The sequence below is a fragment of the Plectropomus leopardus genome, chromosome 22, assembly GCF_008729295.1.
Source record: "Plectropomus leopardus isolate mb chromosome 22, YSFRI_Pleo_2.0, whole genome shotgun sequence".
Classification (NCBI taxonomy): Eukaryota; Metazoa; Chordata; class Actinopteri; order Perciformes; family Serranidae; genus Plectropomus; species Plectropomus leopardus.
The window spans coordinates 23110710-23135067 of record NC_056484.1 but is presented as its reverse complement, the minus strand read 5'-3'; the positions used below and the strand labels follow the sequence as shown (position 1 = coordinate 23135067).

The 24358-nt window shown below is 37.8% G+C and overlaps 2 protein-coding genes and 1 pseudogene across 2 annotated transcripts; 1 reads left to right on the top strand and 2 right to left on the bottom strand.

Moving 5' to 3' along the window:
* Window positions 1-55: 55 nt before the first annotated feature.
* On the bottom strand, window positions 56-9781 carry LOC121961365 (heat shock 70 kDa protein 14-like). The gene is given in 15 exon segments (XM_042511321.1): window positions 56-339; window positions 424-491; window positions 1672-1836; window positions 1943-2158; window positions 2373-2475; window positions 2656-2811; window positions 3733-3894; window positions 4460-4564; window positions 4650-4740; window positions 5580-5685; window positions 6362-6410; window positions 7655-7676; window positions 7679-7736; window positions 8845-8925; window positions 9701-9781. Coding segments are annotated over 15 exon segments (1518 nt in total). The 5' UTR covers window positions 9758-9781; the 3' UTR covers window positions 56-260.
* Window positions 9782-10625: 844 nt separating this feature from the next.
* Window positions 10626-13227, top strand: LOC121961089 (annotated as a pseudogene).
* Window positions 13228-14382: 1155 nt separating this feature from the next.
* irak3 (interleukin-1 receptor-associated kinase 3) lies at window positions 14383-24116 on the bottom strand. Its single transcript, XM_042511554.1, has 13 exons — window positions 23949-24116; window positions 22803-22991; window positions 22364-22428; window positions 22220-22268; window positions 21887-22050; window positions 20275-20339; window positions 20073-20187; window positions 19053-19171; window positions 16551-16749; window positions 16268-16330; window positions 15594-15761; window positions 15086-15419; window positions 14383-14826 (listed from the first exon to the last, which is right to left on the bottom strand). The coding sequence occupies exons 1-13, from the start codon at window positions 24049-24051 to the stop codon at window positions 14711-14713; spliced, it is 1749 nt and encodes a 582-aa protein (XP_042367488.1). The 5' UTR covers window positions 24052-24116; the 3' UTR covers window positions 14383-14710.
* Between the last annotated feature and the right edge of the window lie 242 nt (window positions 24117-24358).

Genomic DNA, 24358 nt, shown 5'->3' with positions numbered 1-24358 from the left:
TCTTATATTCTACACTAACAAACAAGACAGCAGCAAATGTCTGGGCAGAAAGAAACATTCTTCTATTGTTAGATTTAATGTTAGATATTTGTGGTGTGTGTCTGTGTGTTGCAACCTAAAATGAGCACATTCAGCATTATTCCATGACTGCTCAGAAATCCAGCAGGTATATAGTGGGCACGTATTTTGGCTTTGACGATGTTTATTAAGTGAGAAAAACTAAAGAGAAACATTGAACTGACAGTTGTGTGCTTGGGGCTTCATGATGCTGCTGCTATGGTGATGACCTCCGGCCTCCCGCTGCTCTGCTCTACACAGGAAACATGGACGGAGCCGTCCCTGCAAACATATACAAATAATGGTAAACAAGCAGTCACATGACGCGGCCCGTGACCCCTGCACTGATGCTGAAACAGTGGCTACCTTTTCATGGTCACCACAGTGTCGATGTCGTGGTTCTCCTCTTTGGGCTGCAGGTTCTTCAACACAATCTAAACGTCAGACACACAAGCAGATTAATGCTTCATTTACATTATTACTAAGACTTTCTGGGTCATTATTTCAACATTTTTCTTGTTTTTTTTGTTAGATACAGAATGTCAACAACACCAGCTAAAAAACAGGACATTAAAATACTCCATAAAGTTTTGTAGAAAATATTACAATATTTTGTTGTTCATACCTTAATGGTACACATGTATGACAGTTGGAATTCATGAAAGATTTGGATATTTATTTTTGGACCAACACGACTTAACAAATTAAAAAAACAGCGCCACGTATAAACTAAAATCTATAGTGTGTGGTCTAAAGTGCATTCAGGGCATGCCCAGCTCCACTTTTGTTAAACCTTAAGGACTGTTTGGCACATTTTATGGGCTTTTAATTCTTTGTTTTATGATTATTTTGGCTGTGTTCATGCATATGGCACACATTTTGGCAAGATTGTGCATTTATTTTTTATCTTAAAATTCCAGTTCAGCTCCTTATATAAGTCAAAAACACACTGTGGAAACTAAATTGTTACACTGATACTGTTAAGTGCAAAAAATGCACCATTGAAACCTATTCAAACTGCAAAAATAAACTAGAAAATGAAAGCAGAAAATGATATTAACGTATATTTTTTATAGCCTGATTTTTAAAAAGCGCATTTTGTGTGCAGAGCAGTTGGGTGTGAGTATTTGACACTGCACAAAAAATAATAATGTATAAAAATCACTGTTACTACAAATCATTAAAATATCCAAGGCTGTGATGATCAAATAATAATAATAATCTTCTTAGCATATAGTACATTAAAAATAAGTTTTTATTTTCTCAACTAAAAACATTGTGGCATCTTGACAAAAAAAGGCATTTAAAGGGTTTAAAGTCTGAAAATGAATGAATATTTGATATTTATGATTAGGACTGATGTGCATTAAAAAATCTACTCAATGAAAGTAAATAATCATATTAATGAATAATTTTTTTTTTTTTTAAAGCTTGTTTTTGAAAAGCGCATTTTGTACACATATTTTTTTCACTGTAACACAGATGACATAGGAATTTTAAAAACATCACTACAGAACTGTCAGGACACCAGAGAGCTCGAGGTGCTACTGGACACTCAGGCTAAATCAGCATGTGTAGTGTGACATTTGATCCAGGCTCAGTGCTTCTGTGTACCTTGGCTAGTTTTTCGGGCTGCTCTGTGACACATCTCTGGTAGATCTCCAGACACAGGGAGGACAGCTCTCCTCCTCCACTCAGGACGTGATGTCTGCGGGCAGGGAGGGGCGTGCCCGATGGAAGGAGAACAGTGAACACCTCCGCTCCGGACTCATCCACCTCCTGCAAACATCCACACGCCGCAAAGATGGTCAGAAACCATTCATGTGTTACATATGTTATAGTACAATCCAATAATCACCGTCTTGTTGTGAACTGAGCAGTGTACCTTCACTAGTATGTCAGCGGCAGAGACATCCACTGTGACAGACTCCTCCTCAGGAGCGAGGTTGTCTTTGCCCACCAGTAAGCCCGCCTCCAGAGCCGCTCCCACAGCGATGACCTCATCAGGAGGCGCTGAGCTGAGGAGCTCCACATCAGAAAACATGTCGCGGATCATCTGCTGGAGGCGAGGGATCCTGGCTGAGCCCCCGCAGAGGACCACCTGAAGAACACCCACAAGAACATCAAAAACTTAATAAATTAAAAACTCAAATAAATAAAATATTGCAAAATGTAATAAAATGTAAATGTAAAAAAAAAGGGTAATAAAGTCTGCTTTTATCGATCCATAGAACAGGGATGCAGTGTGATCATTTTAAAGATTGGACCATCAGTGAAGCACATAAGGATGCAAAAACTTCCCTTACACACCGTACCTTGTTAATGTCGCTGGTGGAGAGTCCCGCCTCCTGCAGCAGGCCTCGGATTGGCTGGATGCTCTTGTTGAATAGTGAGGAGCAGAGCAGCTCAAAGCGAGCTCTGAGGAGACACCACACTGAGGTTAGCACGTTGCTAACAGCTGTTTGGTAGCAGACAGCAGACAGAAGGCAGGCAAGCGCATCAATTGGTAGTTTAAGTTTACCCTTAGCCACTACAGATAACATAAAGTGCAGTGTTGTCACGTGTTAAGAAAAGCTTGGCGTCATCTTAACAGCTTACCGAGAGATGTTGCATTCAAAGTCGGTGCCGTCGTGCAGGGAGTCGACGAAGCAGTTGGCTGAGCCCAGTGAGGACAGAGAGTGTTTGGCCATGTCTGCTCCGTTCATCAGCTTCATCATGGCCCGAGCGTTACTGCTCACGTCATGCTTGTAAGTGCTGCAAAACACACACACACACACATCAGTAGCAGCTCTATCAGTACTTTCAAGACCACCTTGAAAAGACAATTAAAAGCTGCTTAGCTCTGTTCTCTCTGACCTTGAACTCTGGATTTTTTAACTGTGTGCAGCTTCTTGTTCCGTGTTTTTCACGTGATGTGTGTAGGAGCCATGTAGAATATTTATTTTGTATTGTTATATAGTTTAGTTTGATATGTAAAGACTACATTATTTTGACCACTAGATGGTAGTGTAAGCCTATAGTCTATGATGTCTTATAGCTGGTGTTAAACATGGGTATTTTAAAAGTCACATTGGACTTTGAGACGAGGGAACCAAAAAATGCTAACGGACTTCAGCATTTTAGGACTCATTACTTCCCGTTCTATATCATGTGCTATTGTCTATTATTTATCTTGTGTGTCTCTTTTTTTTCTCCTTGTACAGTCTCTACTCGTTTATATTATTATCTCATTGTGCTGCGTTTTTTATTTGGACCTGCAGAGGGACTGCAGATGTAAATTAGCTCTAAGCTATAATCTGGTGCCGAGGATCAAATGGTAACTTTTATATTTTAAACTGCAAATGGTCCTTTTAAAGTGAAACAAAACAAAATAAAATAAAATAAAATGGGCATGAAGATGGCTGACAGGAATCAAACATAAACAAGCTGTGTAACAAACTACAGAGGTGCAGATGAGTGTTGTGGATCAGAATATAAGAAGATTTTAGATCATACAGCTGAATCAGCAGCTCTATCAAATGGTTTCATTGTTCATATTTTTGGCCCATTGTAGCATGAGTATCATAATATTTGTCATATCCTTACTTGACGTATAAAATCTGTCAGGTTTATGGCTAAATCAAAGTGAAACTAGACAACGTGTAGTGAGCGCGTGTCAGAAAGCACAGCAGCTACCGTTTGAACTCGGCGGCGAGGTGCTGGGCCAGAGCCTGGGTGAAGCTCTCTCCTCCGATGCTGTGGTCAGTGTGGGTGTTGAGAACCCGGAACATTCCTCCGTTGACCTGCAGCGCCGTCACACTCAGGGACGTCCCGCCCAGCTTATACACTAAGACGTGGCTGTAACACAGCACAGAGCAATATGAGGACAAATCAATTAGCAACACGTTTTGAAGTCATATTGAGTCCATTAAAGAACTCTCCACTCATTTAACCCTTAGGGCCTGCTTTAATATTACACACACTCGTGTCACTCTGTGCACAAAATTCACTTTGCTTCGCTTTGAAAAATATTATACATGAATATTATTTTCTACTTTCACTGAGTTGTTTTTAAACCAACATCAGTCCTAATCATAGAGATATCAAATATTCATTAATTTTTCAGAATTTTATACTACATGCAAAGTAGATTTTTTGGTAATGATCACAGCCTGGGATATGTCCATGATGAGCAGCAACATTGATTGTGACAGTGATAGTGGAATTAGCATGTACTTCTCCTTATGCCAAAAATGGTAATAAATGACATCAAGTGGAAAACAGTAAAAATGGACAGATTCCAAGGCAAAAGCCCAGAATGCCACTCAAACTGGAGACAGACGCATTTTTGAGTGGCAGGTGACTTTAAGCAAAGAGCAGGTCAACTCCAAATGCGTGACAGTGCAGAAACACGTCAGCGCACCTCTTCCCAGAAGAAGAGTCCTGTCCGATGTTGTAGGCCAGCAGAGCTGCAGCGGGCTCGTGGATCAGCCTCAGCACATTGAAGCCTGCAGCCTCAGCTGCCTCCCTGCACAAAGCACACACAGAGGTACGCCTCTTTAACACCAATCACCAGGACAGAACAGGACATTACAGGCTGTGAGGTGTCCTACCTCAGAGCACGCTTCTGAGCATGTGCAAACTCGAAGGGGACAGTAATGACGGCGTCGGTGACATCAGAGCCCAGAGCTGACTGGGCCGTTTCTGTGGAGATAAGAGGGATCCATCAAAACACTGCTTATTTATGAAGCATGCATGTGTGTGTGTGTGTGTGTGTGTGTGTGTGTGTGTGTGTGTGTGTGTGTGTGTGTGTGTGTGTGTGTGTGTGTGTGTGTGTGTGTACCTAGCTGAGGGAACTTTGACACCTGTAGCTTTTTTTGATTTGATTTGTTCTCACTCTATTTTCTTTTTCTTGTGTTCCTTCTATTTCTTTGTCTTTCTGTCTATGTTTTCTCCCCTATTTCTTTATGTTTATTTAATTTCTTTACCAGTATTTTTCTTTCTTTTTTATTTTTCTCACTCTATTTCTTTCTTTTTCTTATTTTCATTCTTTTATTTTAATTATTTTTCTGGCTTCTTTTCTTCCTTTAAAATTCCCTCACACTTTTTTTGTTTGTTCTTTTTTCTTTTCTTTATCTTTTTTTTACTTTCTCTCAATATTTCTTCCTTTTTATTCCTTTTAGTGTTTTTCCTCTTTCTTGCTATTTTTTTTCTTTCTTTCATTTAATACTTCTCAATTTCTTTCTTTTCTTTTTTCACTTTGTATTTTCTTTTTTTTTTAATTCTTTTCTACAGCTTTTTCTTTCTTTCTTTTATTTATTTATATATTTTTTTCCTTTCTCTTTTTTTTTAGCTCAGGTGTGAAAGCACCCTCAGGCTACGTTTAGGGACACACTGCAGACAAAAGAACAGTTAATTTTGGAGGCCTTGTGCAACTGCGGACAACAGCAATGTTCCAAATTGCCCAAATGTGTGTGTGTGTGTGTGTGTGTGTGTGTGTGTGTGTGTGTGTGTGTGTGTGTGTGTGTGTGTCACAAAAGTACCTTTCATTTTATGGAAGATGAGTTTGGCCACGTCCTCCGGAGCGATGTACTCGGGGTGATCTCCTGCTGTGATCTCATAGTAAGGCTTCTCCTGTCGGTTGACCACCTGAACACACAGAGCACGGCTTCACCAGCACAGCCAATCACTGAGGCTTAATGAGTGTCTCCAAAAGAAAGAGACAAAACTAACAAGCCAGCTGATGAAAGTACGAGGAGCGTTCAAAAAGTATTTTCCCAAACTCAATTGCAAGCAGAAACGTTTTTTTTAAAAACTTGTTAAAATTTGGTCCAAACAGTTCTGAATGGGTCTGCTCGAGATTGATATATAAAATGTTGTTGTTTATAGGAATTTCAGTCCCGCAACAGAGTTCAACATGGCCACTGCTCTTGAGGTTCATTACAAGCAAAGACAAAAGAATTCCTTATGGTCAGTGATATTAATGTGAATGATGTGAGGTGTTTGGGAGTGTGTAATGAAGAAAGGTCATTGCAGAGGGAGGAAGCCCTGTAAACATCCACAAAAGACTGAAAAATGTGCACAGTGATGAAGCCAAAGATAGGAAGAGCATATTAATCTTAATATTATTTATGTTAACTCAAGACACATACAGAATGTGTGTATCAAATTTTAACAAGTTTGAAAGAAAATCTCTGCTTTGCAATTGAGTCGGCGATATTACTATTTGAACTCGCCTCGTGCAACATGAACAGCCTGAGAAAAACACGTTAATGAAGGATAAAAGAACAGCAGAGACAACGCAGAGAAGATGTGTTGAACTCACCTGACACTTGGTCTCTGTTCTGTGAGTTTGGGTTTCTGGATCATCAAAGCTGAGGAAGAAATAAATCTGAAAGTCAGGCTACTTATCTGCAAAGGCGTGAATGTTTTTAGAAATGATACATGATTTTATGTGACTTTCAGGCACTGTTAACAAATATTTATACTGTTCAGCCATGAGAAAATTGTTGCGATTTCTTTTAAAAACATGGTAAAAAGGCAATGAGCAACTTGGTTAGAAATGTTCACCAAATTGCAAGAATTTTGTAGAAAATAATTTTTAAAAAGCTATTGAAAAATGTCTAGGAAAAAAGAGAATTTTTATTTATAATAATAATAATAATAAAACAATAATAATAAAACAATTAATATTTAAGATGATGTTGTGAAATGTATCATAATTTTTCAGACATTTCCTTGTTTGCCTTTGTGTGAATTTTTTTTGTTTTTATTGTCTTTTTTTTTACCAACTTAGAAGAAATTGCCTTTACTTTTTCACTAATTTCCTGCTCATTTTTGGGTAATTTCTTCTTTTGTTTCTCATTGCCTTCTCAGTTCATGACAAAATCAAGCCAATTTCCTCAGGTTTCAAAGGGCTAAATCAGCCTCAAGTTGTAACCTCTTCCGGCTAAGGCCAATGGTGCATTCATGTGCTCCTCATATGGTCGTTCTTCAGACTTCCATGTATTTATGAGGTTTAAGTTGTAATGTGGAAAAAACATGAATGCTGCTGTGATGTGCTGTATTTATCGCTCAGTTTCGACAGATTAATAACGAAGAGCAAAAGAAAGAGATCAGGTGAGCCATGAGATATGATCTGTACCTAATTTTTCAGATTAGCCCAACACAACTTGAATGCAGCACCAGGCTGCAGAGATAACAGAGTCACCTGATGCTTGTGTCGCATAGACCAGCAGGTCAGTGGTCATCACATTCCTCTAACATCATTGATCTTACATAACTGAACTACATACAGCTGGGATGCTGAATCACTGCATTCATATCAATACTTTATCTTTATTAATGTAAACTTGTATATAATGAAGTTTCATGGGTCGAGCAGCATTTATGCAATTACATACATCAACTCAAAGGAGCTGATACTGCAAAATCAATCAGTCCGCAAATCACTAATTATTATCTTCTTTTAAAGGCATGATAATGTGCATTTCCCACCATTTTCTGCCTACTGACATGTTATTCAGATGTACATATTAAAAAGTCAGCCACGCTAATATGATTCTACATCTCCTGTAGCTTTACGACGAACCAAACCAGACAGTATAAAGTGTGTCACCTTCTCCCCAGCACTTGTTTTACTTGACGACCGTGTTGGCAGCGTTGCGGACTCGCCCCTGTTTGGCTGCAATACCTACAATCTGCACAAGACGAAAAAATTACTTAGTTAGATCTTTATTTCGAACATGTCAAATAAAATATGAGAACAAATTTAAAAGTAAGCAAGAAAATCAACACTAGAATGACCATCAGACATATTCAGTAAACAAACTAAAAATGTAATGTCCAAGAGGGAGAAGGAGGAGGAGAATACTTATCCAATCCTGTCTCCTTTTTTCATTTTTATAAATAATCATCTATTTTAAACATAAATATTGCCAATTTCTGCACAGTATTCACCATATAAACCTTAAAACTAATCCAAAAAATAAAGACAAATGCAACTACAACAGCTATAAGACAAAAATGTTAGCTGCTCTGCTGCTCTGCTACTCTGCGAAGGAGCTAAGGACTGACGACACATCACATACTGAAGCAGTACAATCTGCTCAGCTTTCATAACTCTCTAAACTTTTTCATCCCTCAAACTGTTTTTTAAATGCCTTCAAAATTTAACCCCTGATATTTCAAGCAAATTTATCAGCAGGCAAAATGGTAGGAACACCAGGGGCTCAGCAAGTAGTAATTGTAAAACCGCACATTGTAAGACCTCTTTGGGGCCGTCAGCCTGTTCTATAAAAGTCTCTAAACTGTAGAACACACTACCAACAGATATAAAATTAACACGAGATATTAAGATTTATTTAATGTAACTGTATGTTGTAATTCTATGAATCTTGATGTAAATGTTCACCTTTTTGTCTTATTACCATAGCTGTTATTGAATGCACTCTATTGCATGTATCCTTGATATTATCTTCTTTGTTTTTTCATACAAGCCTAACTTTTTTTAAAGCCTAACTAGGGACAGGACTTGGAATATAGCAATAGCTAAAATCTCGATATGTGAGGCATCAGCTTGTTTCCAGCAGGCAGAAGATGTACTACATTTATTTGCATTGTCCCTATCAAATAAACTATATATATATATATAAATAAACATAGATGTCAATAATGTGTTAACCATTTGGTTTAATAGTTTCATAGCAGTGCACCATGATATCATAATTAGAGAAGGTCTGAGATTTCCCTAAAATCTACAAAAGGTGTAATAAGTGACATGAAGTGAGGTGGAGTATCTAGATGTACCTGCTCAGTGTCTCTGTAGCCCACCACAGCTGGAGTCACTCTGTCTCCTGCATCATTAGCCACCACATCAGCCCGCCCATCCTGCACCACACACACACACACACACACACACACACACACACACACACACATTTATTTAATTTTCCTGCAAATAGAGCTTTACAATAAACTTCTCAGGGTGAAAACAGTCAACAAACTGATTACAGAAAAATGTGTCTTTTCTTCGTCTAGTATACGTGTGTTTTGCAGATTTTGGGGGCAGTTCCATTATATTTTGTGATGTTTTATGCAGCCTAATTTCTTATCCAAAAGAGCACGTAAACGTTAACAGGAAGCGTCAGACAGAGATGAAATTACAACGGTTTGTTTGCATCTCTGCAGGAGTTTGCTGTGTTTCCAGCTGTGTCTGAATGTGACCACGCTGCTCCAAAACACAACAGAGCCTCAGTAAAATGTTACAAAAACATAAAAGGAACCATTAAATAAAAACTATGTTGTGACGTAGGTTCTACTGTTTTTTCAGCTGCTTTAGAATATTTCAGTTAGGCGTACTACACGTTAGACAGTATAGACTCCGCAGTTGTACTGTTATGGACAAAATAAGAACGTAATTATTTATTAACTTACTGACTGGCAGTTGTGGATATAATAACATATTTATCTAAAGCTCTTCAGAGAAGCTAACGTTTGAGCTATCACACATGAAATGACTTGATTCATCGTGTTCGTATGTAGCCGGAGCAGCTGAATTAGCGCTGTTTTATGTCGGTTTGTGGGCTTTAGAACAAACAGTGTGGAGCAGGAGAAGAAGGACACTGTAAGAGTGGTAGGCACAATTAAACAGAGTGTAACTCACCTTAAAAATCGCCACACAGGCGCAGGTATAGCCGAAGTGAACTCCTATAGCAGCCATGCTCAGAAAACTCTGCTCCCTCCACGCGCATGCGGCCCATGATGCGGCCGGTGTTCCGCTCCCACAAACAACTTCCGGTTGAAAGTTTTCAGAACAAAAGCGCTTGACTTTTATAAACATTGCGGACTCAGAAACGGAATAACGTGTATATTATCGACAATCCCATTCTGCAAAAGTTTTAATTACACAATCCATGTATATAAGAGTGATATTTAGTTTTACTGTGTTTCTTAAATAATTTCTTTCTCGTTTAAAAGTCACTAAATTCATAAAAACAATATACAGTAAACGCAATTTAACTTTTAAGCACAATAGACAAATGTGATTTTAATAAAGCCCCAACCCTTAATTTATTATTATTATTATTATTATTATTATTATTATTATTATATTTCAATATAACTATAGTCTTTTTTTCTGTACGTTTTGTGTGCACCTGTTTGTACACGAGAAATTGTTAAAAATACATGTTAAATACATTATTTTTAGACATTTAAGAGTAAAAATAGCTTTTAAACCCAGTAAACTAATTTTCTATATGAACATAACCATATATACATACATATATATATATATATATCGTTGATTAAGCTTTTTAAATTATCATTATTGTTGTTGTTGTTATGATGATGATGACGATGATGGTGATTATCATTTTCATCATCATTAATATTATTAATTATTATTATTACAGTCGCATCTTAACGTTTTAGTTGGTGGAGTCTGGTCCAAATGTCTGTTGGTGTAATGTGCAAATAGCATATTTTACGCCGTTATATTAAAGTTTCAGCTAATCGGATCGTTGACCGTGCAGTGACGTCAGTGCCGGAGTCTCTCTCACTCCGGGACACCGTGCATGTAGCTATTAATAACGGCACGCGCTACCATGTCGGTGTGGTCCCTCGCCATTCTGCTGTTTATCAGAGGGCTCACTCTTTCTGCAGCAGGCGACTGTGAAGGTTAGATTGCATGGTGTGAGCGAGAGTTAAACACAGCCTGACTCTGGTTTACCAACAACACATTGCACTGACGGGTCTATCAGCAACAGGTTCTTTCTTGAACAGCCAAATGAGCCATGCAAGCTTTGCATGTTTGGACGAAGTTTGCGTGAAACATGGCTTTTGCTCAATAATTGTACAAGAATTTGAGCTGCGACTTTTTGAGTAAATAGGGGGAATTAGTCTAAAATTACAGGTCATAACCTTTAGGAGGTGGCTTCATAGATTTTTTAGTATGGCAGGGGGGAAAAAGTAAATAAAAAGATGACACGACTCCCATATCCTGCATACTGCTTTCAAGACAGTGTTGATTATTACTATTTTGAATGGTTGATGGCAAAAGCAATTAGACATTTGTCCTTATAAATTGTTTAGCCCTTAAGAAAAAAAATCAGTTGAAAAATGTTTCCTTGCTTTTGTCCCTTTTGGACTATAATAACAATGACTGAGATGGCTATTTATAGTCATGGTGAAAGTTTTAGCTTAGTTTCACTATCTTAAGGCCAAAATAACAATTAGGTAGAGCATTTTTTTAGCATAACATCCCTGAAGCGTTTGGTAGAGATGACTCAGTCAGGCTGAGTTAAGTTCAACACATTTTTCATGAAGATAAAGTGACTCAAAATGTGCTCTATCAAATGGTTTAGCAGGATGTTATGTTGTGTGGATTTGAAAATTGGCTGTTCAGTTCAATTTAATTCAATTCAATACAGTTTATTTTATTTCAGTTCAATTTAATTCAATACAGTTTATTTTATTTTAATTCAATTCAATTCAATTCAAACAACTTTATTAATCCAACTAGTGGCCATTAATTAGGAGCAGCATGTTAAAACTACAAAACAAATACACACACAAAAACACACATAGCAGGATTCACAGTATACAACCAGTAATGTGCACCAGGAGACTCATGCCAGTAGTTGATATAATATACAATATAACAGTACAAAATAAATCATACTGTATACAGGTGTGTACCACGTACAGGGAATTTAAAACTCTGACTGCCGTAGGGATAAAAACTTTGGAATGGTGGTTTGTTTTGCAAGCAGGTAATGCATAACGAGGCCTGATGGCAACAGAGAAAATTCACCTGCGAGGACATGTCCCGGAGAGGCCAAGACACTTTTTGCCTTCTGTAGGATGCTTGTTCTTGTCTTGAAATTAATGGTCATCTAGTTTCTACTAGTTGCATAATTTTTTGTAATAATAGTATTTTAACAATGTGCCAACCAACCCTGTTTCACACACCATCAAGCATGTTTCTATTTGTTTAGCCCCCATACTAACACAGAACTTGTCTGCAGTGTGTGTGGACTTCCTCTCCAGACTGTATGGCAGTCTGACCTCCACCCACAGAGAGCTCTCTCCCTCCCTGGTGGAGGAGGAGCTGATACAGACCTGCTCGCTCGCTCAGGGGAAGGAGGCCAGGCTGGTGAGAACACACACACACACACACACACACACACACACACACACAGAAACACAATCCCTGCTCGCAATTTTTAGTTCTAAAAATGTTCTGAGAATGTCACTTTACTTTACTACCAAAATTTTCAGCAGCAAGTTTTCTTTTAGTCTTCTTAAAGTTAGGGTAACATTCTCTATGAGCGTAAAAAAAATGTTGTTGTTTTTTTTTGTTTTTTGTTTTTGTTAACTTATAACATTACTTGTTTTCTCTTAAGATTGTGGGAACGTTTTATAAATATAATATTATATATATATATAACATAGATATATAATGTTCTATGATCTGTCACCTCTCAACATCACCAAAACATCCTGAGAATGTTGTAGTTATAACATTACCTCTTAGTCACCATTTAACCTTATAGGGACATTATTGAGATGATAAATGTCATTAAAGCATTCTTTAAACATTAGATTTAAATGTTTCTTTAAAACATTATGGCAACTTATAGGTAATGGTAGCCAGTGTTGTGGGAATGTTCCCTGCTAGTTTGGCTTTAACCAGGTCTTTAAATGTAGTGACTGAAAAGCTGATCTGTGCTGTCCCAGTGTTACTACCTCGGAGCCAGCAGTGATGCAGCCTCCCGCGTGACAGCGTCCGTGTCTCGACCTCTGGCCTATCACGTCCCCATCGAGAAGATCTGCTGGCGCCCTCAGCAGCACAGACACGCAGATCTGTGAGCTCAGATATGGTATGTTTAAATACACCACAAATACTGGCCGTTCAAGTGTGTTTGGACTCAATGTGAAGCCAGTTTCTGTGATGTGATTGTCTGCAGAGCCTCAGCTGAAGGATTTGAGCAGCGACGGACTCAAAAAGCTCAAAGTCTTGGAGCTGAGGAACATTTTGGCCTCGTGGGGAGAGGAGTGTCGAGGGTGTCTGGAGAAACACGAGTTTGTCAGCCTGATCCAGGAGAAAGCACCGCTGCATGCTCACAGCACGGAACTATGAGCAACAATAAAAAGATATAATAGTGTTGGCCAGTGATTTTTCTTTATCATCTGTTAGTTTTGGATCAGGGGACAAAAAAAGAATGAATTAAAGAAATAGCGAATGAGAACCGAGTTAAGAAATTAACCCTTAGTGCCCACTTTTATATCAAACACTCATATCGCTGTGCACAAAAAAGGCTTTCAAAATCGAGTTTTAAAAAATATTATCAATATAATTTTCTACTTTCATTGATTTTTTTAACCATCATTCCTAATCAAAAATATCCAATATTCATTTATTTGCAGAATTTTATACATTTAATTCCCATGTTTTTATCATGATGGCGCAATGTTTTTAGATGAAAATATATACATACACACACACACACGTATATTTTTTTTATTTCATTTTTTTTTCAATGTACTACATGCAAAGTTTATTAATTTATTTATATTTAATGATGACAGTCTGGAATATGTCAATGTTTGCGGAAACATTGATTGTGACAGTGCACCTAGTGGAAATTTCAAAGAATAAGTCCAGAATGACACCCAAAAGTAATACCATACATGTTTTTATGACTGTAGGATCAAAAATGTCAGTCTGAATGGTTTTCAATGGAGCATTTTTTGACCTTAACAGTCTGAATGTAACAATTTGGTTACCTCGGTGTATTTTAGACTTATTGTAGGAGCTGAGCTGGAAATTCACAGATTAAACAAAAATACACAATCTTGACAAAGTTTATGCCATATGCATGAACACAGCCAAAATGATCAAAAAATGAAAATCATGTAAAATGCACCAAACAGTCCCTAAGCCTATCATTATATGTAATGATTTTATATATAAGTTAGACATGTATGTCAGAAAGTAAAAGAAAAACAAAGATTTTTTTTAATATCTGTTGTGTTTATAAACTTGCACACATAAATTTAAACATATATTGTTAGCATATACAATGGCAAGAAATAATACAGCATCAAAATTAATATAGATATTTTCAATATATATACATATATAAATTTTGCTATGGGTATTTTATACATGTCATAAACTTTAATCTTCAATAGAGCATGTATGTATGTGATCATTATACACTGCCCTATATATATATATATATATATATATATATATATATATATATATATATATATATATATATATATATATATATATATATATATATATATATATATATATATATATACACATTTCCATGTGAGGAGCTAAAAGGAGAGTTCAGTAGAAAAAAATAATCTTTACATTTTTTTAACGAGTTGCATGCAAATGTTCTCACTCGCTTTGTTTGTGTTTGTGGCTGAGGGATTTTTGTGGTTTACCTTTGAAGTTTTCTGTTACTCTTACTAAGTTCTGCTCTGTGGCTGCATGAAAATTTGTTTTTCCATTTCAGCCCACTTTACTGCCAACTGTTGCGATGTTGATGCTTGCTGCATGTTGACACTTAAGCTCTGAATTTCCCCCCCAAGAACACACATGACAGCACATAACATGAGCTGCTCTCAGGACCGCAACAGGAAGTCAGCTCTACTGCTGTCCTGTCTCAGAGAACAGTTCCTCTGAGTGTATCAGCCCTCCGTTATAAAGAGTCAGTTTGTTCCTCAGTCTTTCCTTGGCTGGGTTTTCCACCACGATTGAGTCGTCTGAAACACGGAAAACACAGCAAATACTTTCACACACATATTATGTATTACACATGTATTACGTAAATGCATGTGATCGTACTGACTGAAATATTTTGGGTATTTCCTCAAAAATGAGGAAGCATCTGGTGGAGTTGACGCACCCATTTAAGCACATCCTCAAATGTCATCATGCACAGGTTTAGTGAGTAAGACCCACAGAGTGTTAAACATTTTTTACATGCTGCTTGTGTAATGTGAAAACTTCAAAAACACTCACTCTGAGGACTGTCTGCGTTGAGCGTGAAGCCGTTGGCTCTGCAGTCCTCACAGGCCACACCCCCTGTCTCAGCAGGACAGCTGCACTGTACGGGCCAGCTGCTGTACAGGTCTGCTGAGCCCCCCGTCTCGCTCAGATAGGTCACCTCAGACTGGCTGTATTCACAGGGCTCCGCCCGTGTTGGAGAACCAGGTGGGCTGTGCTGCTCGTCGTGCTCTACAGGTATGGAGGGTGGGGGGCTCAGCTGAACAGGGTTTCCAGCATCCAGGCTGCGGGGCTGGTCGGCGGGGGGGCAGCTAGGTGGTGGAAGCAGTTTGCTCAACTCCAGAAGTACCTGGACAATGATCAAGGAGGACATTTCAGCAAAAAGAGGGGTCAGCTCCCCCATATGAAGCTATCACATAACATTTGCAGTGAAAAGCAGCAAAAACTAGAATGCGGAGCTTTGAGCTGAGAATATTTGTTATGTATTCTGTTCATAAAGGTCAAAAACAAACTTATTACTCACATTCTCAATTTTCGGTCTGCTGCGGTGGCGGCTAGCAGTGCATTCCAGGGCCAGACGTAGGAGGCCGAGGGCCAAGGCGGTCGGCCACCGACCGGCTGCCTCATCCAAAAACCGCAAACAAGAGTCCACGCCACCGCTGTTTTCCACCTCAGTGACAAGCAGATCTCTCTGACAGAGCAGACCGAGAGAGAGCGAGAGAGCAGGCGGTCGGTGGGTAGAGCACATAACACAACTGAATCAATACGCTGCACTCAGCTCCACGATGAAATGAGATTTTACCCGTTTTAAATAGTCAAATTCGCAGTAAAGTTGGGCTGATTGCACAAAATTGCAAGGTTGTGCAGAATTCACAGGGACTGGCTAAATTTGCGTTAAATGCTGCGATCACATCATCATAAAATCGTGGTGGGACCGGATTGTGGTTCTGGTGCTGTATGCTATAAAAGTGCAATTTAGAACTACTTTTTCATGATTTAGTTTAATCACAAATAAATACAAAATTTAAAAACCACTCTTCAAAAAAAATTAATATATTATGACTGTAGATAAACATGGCATCATATTTGGTGAGAAGCACATTATGACTTGTTCGGACTGTTAAACAATAACTTCGTCCCATCTCTGCCGTCAGATCAAAGCTTTGTGAAATAAACTCAACTTGAGTGGGAACTCACCAGTGGTGTTTGTTTGGGTCCGTCCTCTTTCACCTTCCGTCCTGTTATTGTTTCCATTATAACCTAAAATAGAAGCAAGCAAGCAAAATGTAATGAATGGTAATGAAAAATAATACTGTAACATTTCCTTATACTATAGATATATACTATTTGTACTATTGAAACACCTGGTATTTGAAAAGGGGATTGCATTAAAATTAATGGAAAATATCTAAGCAACAGCCCATTGCACACACAGGATGAGGAGAGTCTAGTTAAGCTTATATAGTTTTGTTATAATCACCATTCCGAAGCTGTACATGTCCAGGCTGAAGGACAGCTTGCCGTCTCTGATGTACTCCTCAGGGAGGTATCCCAGGTTGCTGTGGAACCTCGTATCCAGAGTGATAGTACACTGCTGATTGGCTGAATGAGGACAGAGACGAGCCAGTCCAAAGTTAGACAGCTGGGGCTGCAGGGCGTCGTCCAAGAGGATGTTAGAACTATGCAGAAAAGACAGACAGACACTTCTGAACTTGATGGACAGCAGAGACACACACAAAAACAAAAAAAGACAGAACATAATCCCCAAAAAGTGCAGAATTTATTTTTTAAAAAGTATACCATTTTTTCTGTAACATATATAATCATATTCATTATGAATATAGTTCTTTATACACGTTTATATTTTTTAATGTTCTCCTTTAAAAAAACAAACACTCAACTGTTCAGGTCTTTTTTTGTCAGTTTTTTGCAATGTGTGGGACATTCTTTGCCAAGTTGCTCACTACCATTTTGCCCCGTGTTTTTGAAAGAAATCAAACCAGTTTGCTCAAGTTTTAAAGGGTTAAACAGCTTGTAAATGGCTTCTGAATGTAGCACAAGAAAACTTCAAAGGGTTAAAAAGCATTGCATAACAATTTATCTGAATATAAAAGACAATCACAGCAGCATTCATTTTAAATGTTGCATAGTTGAAAAGTCGGAAGGTGTGTTAAGATCAAATACAAAGCCAGTTTTTTGCCCAGTGCAATTAAGGTACGATCACACACGAGTGAATACAGGCGAATGACCATCACCTGCCTCCGTGATATTTGTGCTGGATGTGGGCAGTGGTTGGTTCGTTCAGGCCCGAAAGAAAGCTGATCAGCCTTGCAGACAATTTTTTCCTGATAGCCACCTGCAGTATTGCAGCGAATAAATGTCTTACCACTAGGTGTCGCTGTGTCTATCAGCTAGGCTGCCTGTTCTACCAGTGGTGACTGGAGACTAGTGCATGCTGTGCACTACATACAATAAGTTTTATAGAAAGATGAGCACCTGTATTCATGACAGAATTGGAAAATGTACCTTTGGGATTTCTAAATACCCTGATATACTGTGATACCAACTAAGCCTACTGCTTAGACACAGGAACAATCAATAGGTCTCATGCAAGAAGCGATATACGAACAAATCTTCTCTTATTTCTGCACATATTTAGGATTTGCTCTTATTTTATTAGCTCTCATTGATTTTTGGGATTTACCAATGTTTTCTTGTATTTGCTCTTCTCTTAGTTAAGAGAACATTTTATGAATGGTCAAGAGCACTCTGACCAAGATAAGAGAAAAACATTTTGTTTTCAAAGGCCACAAATTGTTACCCAGCGCAAAGAAAATCAGTTTTTTTTCATTTGAGGAACATTTCAAAGTGCATGATAATCATTTAATCACATTTAGATTATGTTTTAGAGTAATTACAATGACTGGATTATCAAATATCAGGGCTAAAGAAAGAAATACTATTTCACTTGTTGATCCCAATTACAGTAACCCCAATTACTGTCATTTCAGTTAGTGTGCATCCCTCTGCTGATCAGTGCTGGAATGTAACAAAGTACATTTACTCACTTTACTTTATTCTATTGTATTGTAGTGTAGTTCAGTCTTAGACTATAGGAATTACATGTATGGATTTTGAAAATGGACATGGTTCCCCTTAAAGGTATCAGTTCCTCCTTTACTTGGACCATTTGTTTAACCTGTATCAACATCAGTTTTGTTGTGCTGCATTCAGATGCCTTTCACAGGCAATTAAACCTATGGAACCAGAGAAAAATGTTTTTCTTTTGAAAACATGGAAAACTGAGCAACTTGGCGAGATATGTCCAGAAAATTGCAAAAAAGAAAAAAAAAGTAAAAAGTGACAAGAAAATGACTTGAAAATGATCTGAATGGCAATTATTAGATATTATCCAAAAAAGGGAATATGTCCAGAAAACTGTATTCATGATTCTTATAATTATATATTAAAAAATATGTTACAGGAATCTTTTGCATTTTCTTGAGGTCATTTTCTTGTCTCTTTATGTTTTTACTTTTCTTTTTTTTTGCGTGTATATTTTCAGGTGATTTTCTTGTAACTTTTTACAAATTTCTTGCTAATTTGGGGGGGCAAAGTTGCCTTCTTCATGTGTTTTTGAAAGAAATCAAGCCAATTTGCTCAAGTTTAAAAAAAGAATTAATAAAATGAGTTTTCCATATCAGAATTAGAAATCAATGTGTGAGGAGGGGGTGAAAATAATCACACACACCATACTAAAAATTATTTTCTTGGTTTGTAGTTGGATTTGTGGTCTTGTGGCATAACATTAATGATAATTTGTGACTTGAGTTCATTTCGACTGCTGCTTCGACTGTAACGTGGAGCTTTCTGATCATTCCAGTCGGAGTTGGCTATCACAGTGACCTCTTCAAGGAGATGGCAGGCAGATGAGAAAATATTAAGAATCTTTTTTTGAAACTTAAAACAGTTTCTTTTGTACCTGGAGATGTTGCCACAGATGACAGGGCAGGGCTGGGCTGTATGGAGGTGATGCAGGGCCTTTGCAGTTCCCTTTATGATGGTGAGACGCTCCTGCCAGGACAGAGGGGGCTCTCCAATCTGCACAATGAAAACATTCCATTTCAGATATTACACAAAAATATGCTTTTAAGTAGCTAAACTAACTCTTAAGTCCTGAAGAAATGGATAAAAAATGTCCTTGCAGAAATTCCTCAGCAGTTTTCCTGCCCTGTGCATATTAACCCTTTGCGACCTGAGTAAATTGGCTTCATTTCTTTTCAAAACATGCAAAGAATGCAGCGAGCAGAAAAAAAGATAAAAAAAAAAGAAAAGAAAAGAAAGTTACCTGAAAAAATTACCCCCCCAAAACATTTTTTAAAAACCCAATATATATATTTATATGGAAATTACCTGAAAAATAATAATTCTAATAGACATTCTATAACAATTATATATATATGTGTAAATATATATATATATATATATATATATATATATAATATATATAAAATTTTTTTTTTTTTTTGACAAATAGCTTTTCAAATCTACTAACTTCTTGCAGTTTGTGAAACATTTCTTGCCAGGTTGTAAGTGTTGTTTTTTTTTCCCCCCATGTTTTCAAAAGAAAGCAAAACCATTTGCTGAGGGTACAAAGCTTTAAATACTTGTGAGGGGGTCTAAATGATGCACAAAAATGGTGCTGACCCAGGCTTCAAAGGGTTAAGATAAAAGACATCAGCATAATATTATGTGTTTTTCTTTAATCTGGTGGAATGATTTCTCAATAAAAGTTGAAACAAAAAGATATGATGACACCAAAAGTCTGGTTCCTCGATAGCTGTAAGTTTTCTTGGTTCTGCAAAAGCAAATCCCACAAAATCACTTCCAGTTTTTGGATACTTAAAGTATTACCTGGCAAACATTTCACTCTGTATAAGAACAGAACACAAACAGACTCCCTAATGACCTTGTAGTCCAGCAGGTGTTGCTAAAAATGTACCTGATTGTGTAGTCTGTGGAAGAGCGACCCCTTGGGCAGGTAAGGGTAGACCAGGCAGTAGCGGTCCTCATCAGAAAAACAGCACAACAAGTTTAAGATGTTTGGATGTTGGTACCTGTAACACATCATCACACTCAAATGCTGATCACGCTCTAACAAACAAAGATAGAAAGGCATCTTGAGAGTGAAGGCTGACACATACAAATGATGAATTTCCATATTTTTTCTGAAGATATCCCACAACTCCTTCCATGATGCCGTATTTACCTGGAGAATAATAGATAAGGAATGCATGAGTTAGATTCTCTTAGCGGCAATCAATACTGCAACATGGATTCAAAGCCCATTGTGGGTTAATACACAAGCTTCAAACACATCCCAGATCCAAGACACACAGAGCTCATGCTGATAAGCAATCTTTAGAAGGAGGTTAAAGGAATACTTCACCCACCAAATGATTATTTGTGTTTCAATTAATTACTCTGTGTTAACTTAGTTTTCATTTCATTTTCAAGCATGTCTACACTGTGAGCAAAGATTCAAAAACTCACAACATCTTAATAAATGAAAGTCATCAGGGTTCTCCTGATTGAGGCAGTGGTAGACCAGCAGCTCATAGTTAAGTTTCCCTTTAAGTTCCCCATCAGGAAGGTCTGTTTGGGAAGAACTGAGCATACGGCTGGATAGATGAGACTTTATTATGTTGCATTGATTAGATTGCACAAGTTGTGTGAGAGTTTGTAAACTCAGGGCTCCTGCAGAGCTTAAGGCAAGGTAAATGTAAGACTTTTTTTCCGACCACTCAGACTTAAGTTTCTGACCAATTTTCTACAAATCAAAATTGAAGGACAATTTTATTTAGCTCAAATGTTTATCGTTACAGAAAATTATGATGTTATTTTGTCCAGTGAAAAGTAAAGTAATCTACATCAAATGTTGAAAAAAAAACTTTTTATGGTGGAAGGCAAAGAATATACCATGTTATATGTTATATTATTATGTTGTGTTATTAAAGTATATATTTTGGTTTACCAACAGAAGGGGGGAATATCTGGCATTTTTGGCCAATTTTCTTGTTGATTTTGTTTCTCAATCTTCATGTGAAATTTCACAGCTTGGATTTCCATGATGATGAGTTACGAAAAGGAATTTATTAATTTAATGAACAGAAATAATAGATTTCACCAATTATTTTAATATTTTACAACTCAAGGTTAGAAAAAATATTAATAAAATCCTACTTCCCATGTCTGAGCATCTTTAAGACTTTAAAGATTATTTAAGTCATTTTAATACCAATTAAGGCCCTATTTTTTTAATTAATCAATTTAATGCTTTTTAAGACGTTTTAAGGATCTGTGGGAACCCTGAGAAAGATGTGAAACAGTTGTGCTATGACTTTAATTCATCAAGAATTTTCCCTATTTTTGGAGATCTGTGAGTTATAGTTTGTGATAGTCAAACTGGAGACATTTTTTTTCTTTTCCTGAATTTATGTTTATAGAGATCTTAAGGGAGGGGAAAGGATCTGATGAGCAGCTATATGATTATCAGATATGCCAATTTGTTTGTTTACGAATGATTTGGATGTGGGCATGAGACGTATATTTGTATGCTGCAATGAAAAAGCAAAACAAAAAAAGAGTTTTCTCAATTTTTGGAATCCTCGTTCACTTTTTCATGAGAAAAGGTTTTCTCCATGAATTCAACATAACACAGGGTGATTAACTGATATACAAATGCTTATTTGGGGGTCAAAAGTACTTCCTTAACAGCCAGAAAACATATTTAGAACTGTTAGAATCAGTGATCACCTGTTTAAAAAGCTTCACCGCAAACATTTTATTTCCCATCTTTGCTTTGTAGACATCAGAGAAGTGGCCCTCTGAGATCCTCATTTCATGATGGAAATCTCTGGTTCCCTCTATGATGTCTTGAAAAGTGATTAGAAGTGGTTGGTTTTCTCCAGAGGTGATCACTGAAATACAGAGAGAAATCGTTATGAACCCCAAACTGCTTCACTCGTGCTCAGAATCACACATTCAAAACGCCATTTAGACGGAGCTGACACTTCCAGGTCAGTTCCGTCTAAATGGCGTTTTACAGATGTGTGTATGACATAAATCCATTCTAACGTCTCTACTCACTGGGGTATGAAGCTGGGGTTGTCGAACTCTCCTCTTTTTGGAGGGATTCCTAATCAGAGAGAATACAGACGGGATGCTCATTTGTTTTGCCATGCAGGCTGTCTGAGGAGTTAAGACATTCAACAATGGAACAAATAATTCTACCTTCTCCTCAGCTGCTGACGTCAGTCGTTTGGACTCTGCATGTTGACTGCTGCAAGGAACCGGCTCTAAAAATAGACACATCCAGAAAAATGTAAATCAATTCATAAGCATGGGTTGCTGACATCCAGCGTACATGAGAAAGAGGAACCAAGAAGGGGCTTTCAGTTTCCCCTGTGTCGTGCCACTTCCCTCCCACACTCACTGGGTCCACTGGAAATCTGTGGTCTTGCAGAATTAAACCACAGAATTTGTGAAACTGCTGCAAAAATTCTGCTGTGGAAAACAGAATGTTAAAGTTTTCTGCAAAAGATCACTATCTCTTTTTTCTCACAGTTATCTGATCTATCTGATCTGAAGTACCAGAAATATTTAAAATGTGTTATGCAGATAGATTAGTAAATAATGTTATCATCGTTGCCTTTAAGTGTTTGTCACTGACCTGAAGTTTGGCCCTGGAAGAGCTGCAGGGCCCTGAGGTGGCCCATGTCCTGCAGCACCCTCTGTAGGTCCTGCACTCTTGAGTTCTCCTGAGCCCAGGACCACAGCAGCTCCCTGGTGGGACTCCGACCTGCTGCCTCCACGCGCTCCAGCATGCGCAAGTCTAACAGGCTGGGGACAACTCGCACAGCTGGACACCAAGACAGATGGGGGACATAAGCAAATGTCAAATCAAGCTCACAGAGGAAAACTGTATGTATATGAAACATAAAGCACAGGTTCACCCTCTAGTTTATTTTTTTAAAACACATTTTACAGATTCACTCAGATGACCTGAAGTTACTCACAGTCTCACTGAGCACCAAATTAACCCTCTGAAACCTGGGCTTGATTTCTTAGCATGGGAAGAGGGGAGTGAGCAACTTAATAAGACATGAACTCAGAAATCAATATCTTGCATGTCTGGAGGGATCGCTCCTCTTCCCCTCCTGAGGTTTCTACCGTTGTTTTCCCCTTTAAAGTTTTCTTTTTGGTGTGTGTATGTGTGTGTGTCTGTTTGTCTCATAATGGGCTTTTTATATAAAACTGTATTGAATTAAAATGAAATCATGAAATCATCAAGAAAATAGTCAAAGGTACATGGAAATTAGCAAAACAAACTAACAAAAAAAATGAAATGGGAAAGTTGAAAACAACAAGAAATGACCTAAAAACTGATTAAGTTATAATAATTCTAAAAATAATTCTGATATATAATAGTGATGATGATCTACATCTAGTTACTCGCAGTTTGCACATTCCGTGCCTTTTCCCCATGTCATGCACAAAAAATGAGGCTAAGGTTTCAAAGGGTTAAGTAAAAGTGGCATAAAAATATGCAACACAGACAAGCAACCAGATGTGAGGATTTCTAATGCATCTTGGTAGATTGATTTAATTGGTGAGACAAATGTCAGAATTTAGTTACATATGTCTCAATAATTTGAATGCAGTGCACAAATTCTATTCCCATGTCTTAAAATGTAGCTGTGATTGAAAAGTTAGAACTCTTTTCAGTTGCTCTCAGTGTAAAGTCGGTGTTACATGAAAACCTGCATCTCCATCAGTCAGCCTAAAAGGCGAAGCAGAATAAAAAAGTGTTGCTCACCGAGTCCGCGCCAGCCGAACCTGTCGTCGCCACTGTCCATGATTTTACAGAAGCTTTCCACCACACAAGGATGGACATCGTATAGGAAAGTTGAGGAGTCCATTTGTCAGAGAGGACAGGAGGACACTGTCTGGTCTACACTCAACAGGCTACTGTTCTTCAGTGTTGCTCAAATACGGAAACTCCCTCCCGCTGCGTAGCTCGCGCTGCACTGACGTCTGGTTAAGTCATTCTGTGAGTCAGAGGACAAACTTTAAAATTTACCCCACAAAAGAAAAACCCAAGCAAGCTTGAAAAGCAAAACTTTCCTCGGTAACAACAGGGGGAAAAAAAGGACAGTGGGGGAGGACATGTCAAGTAACCCTCGCTGCTATTATCAATATCAATATGAGACGTTCAAAGTTGAATGT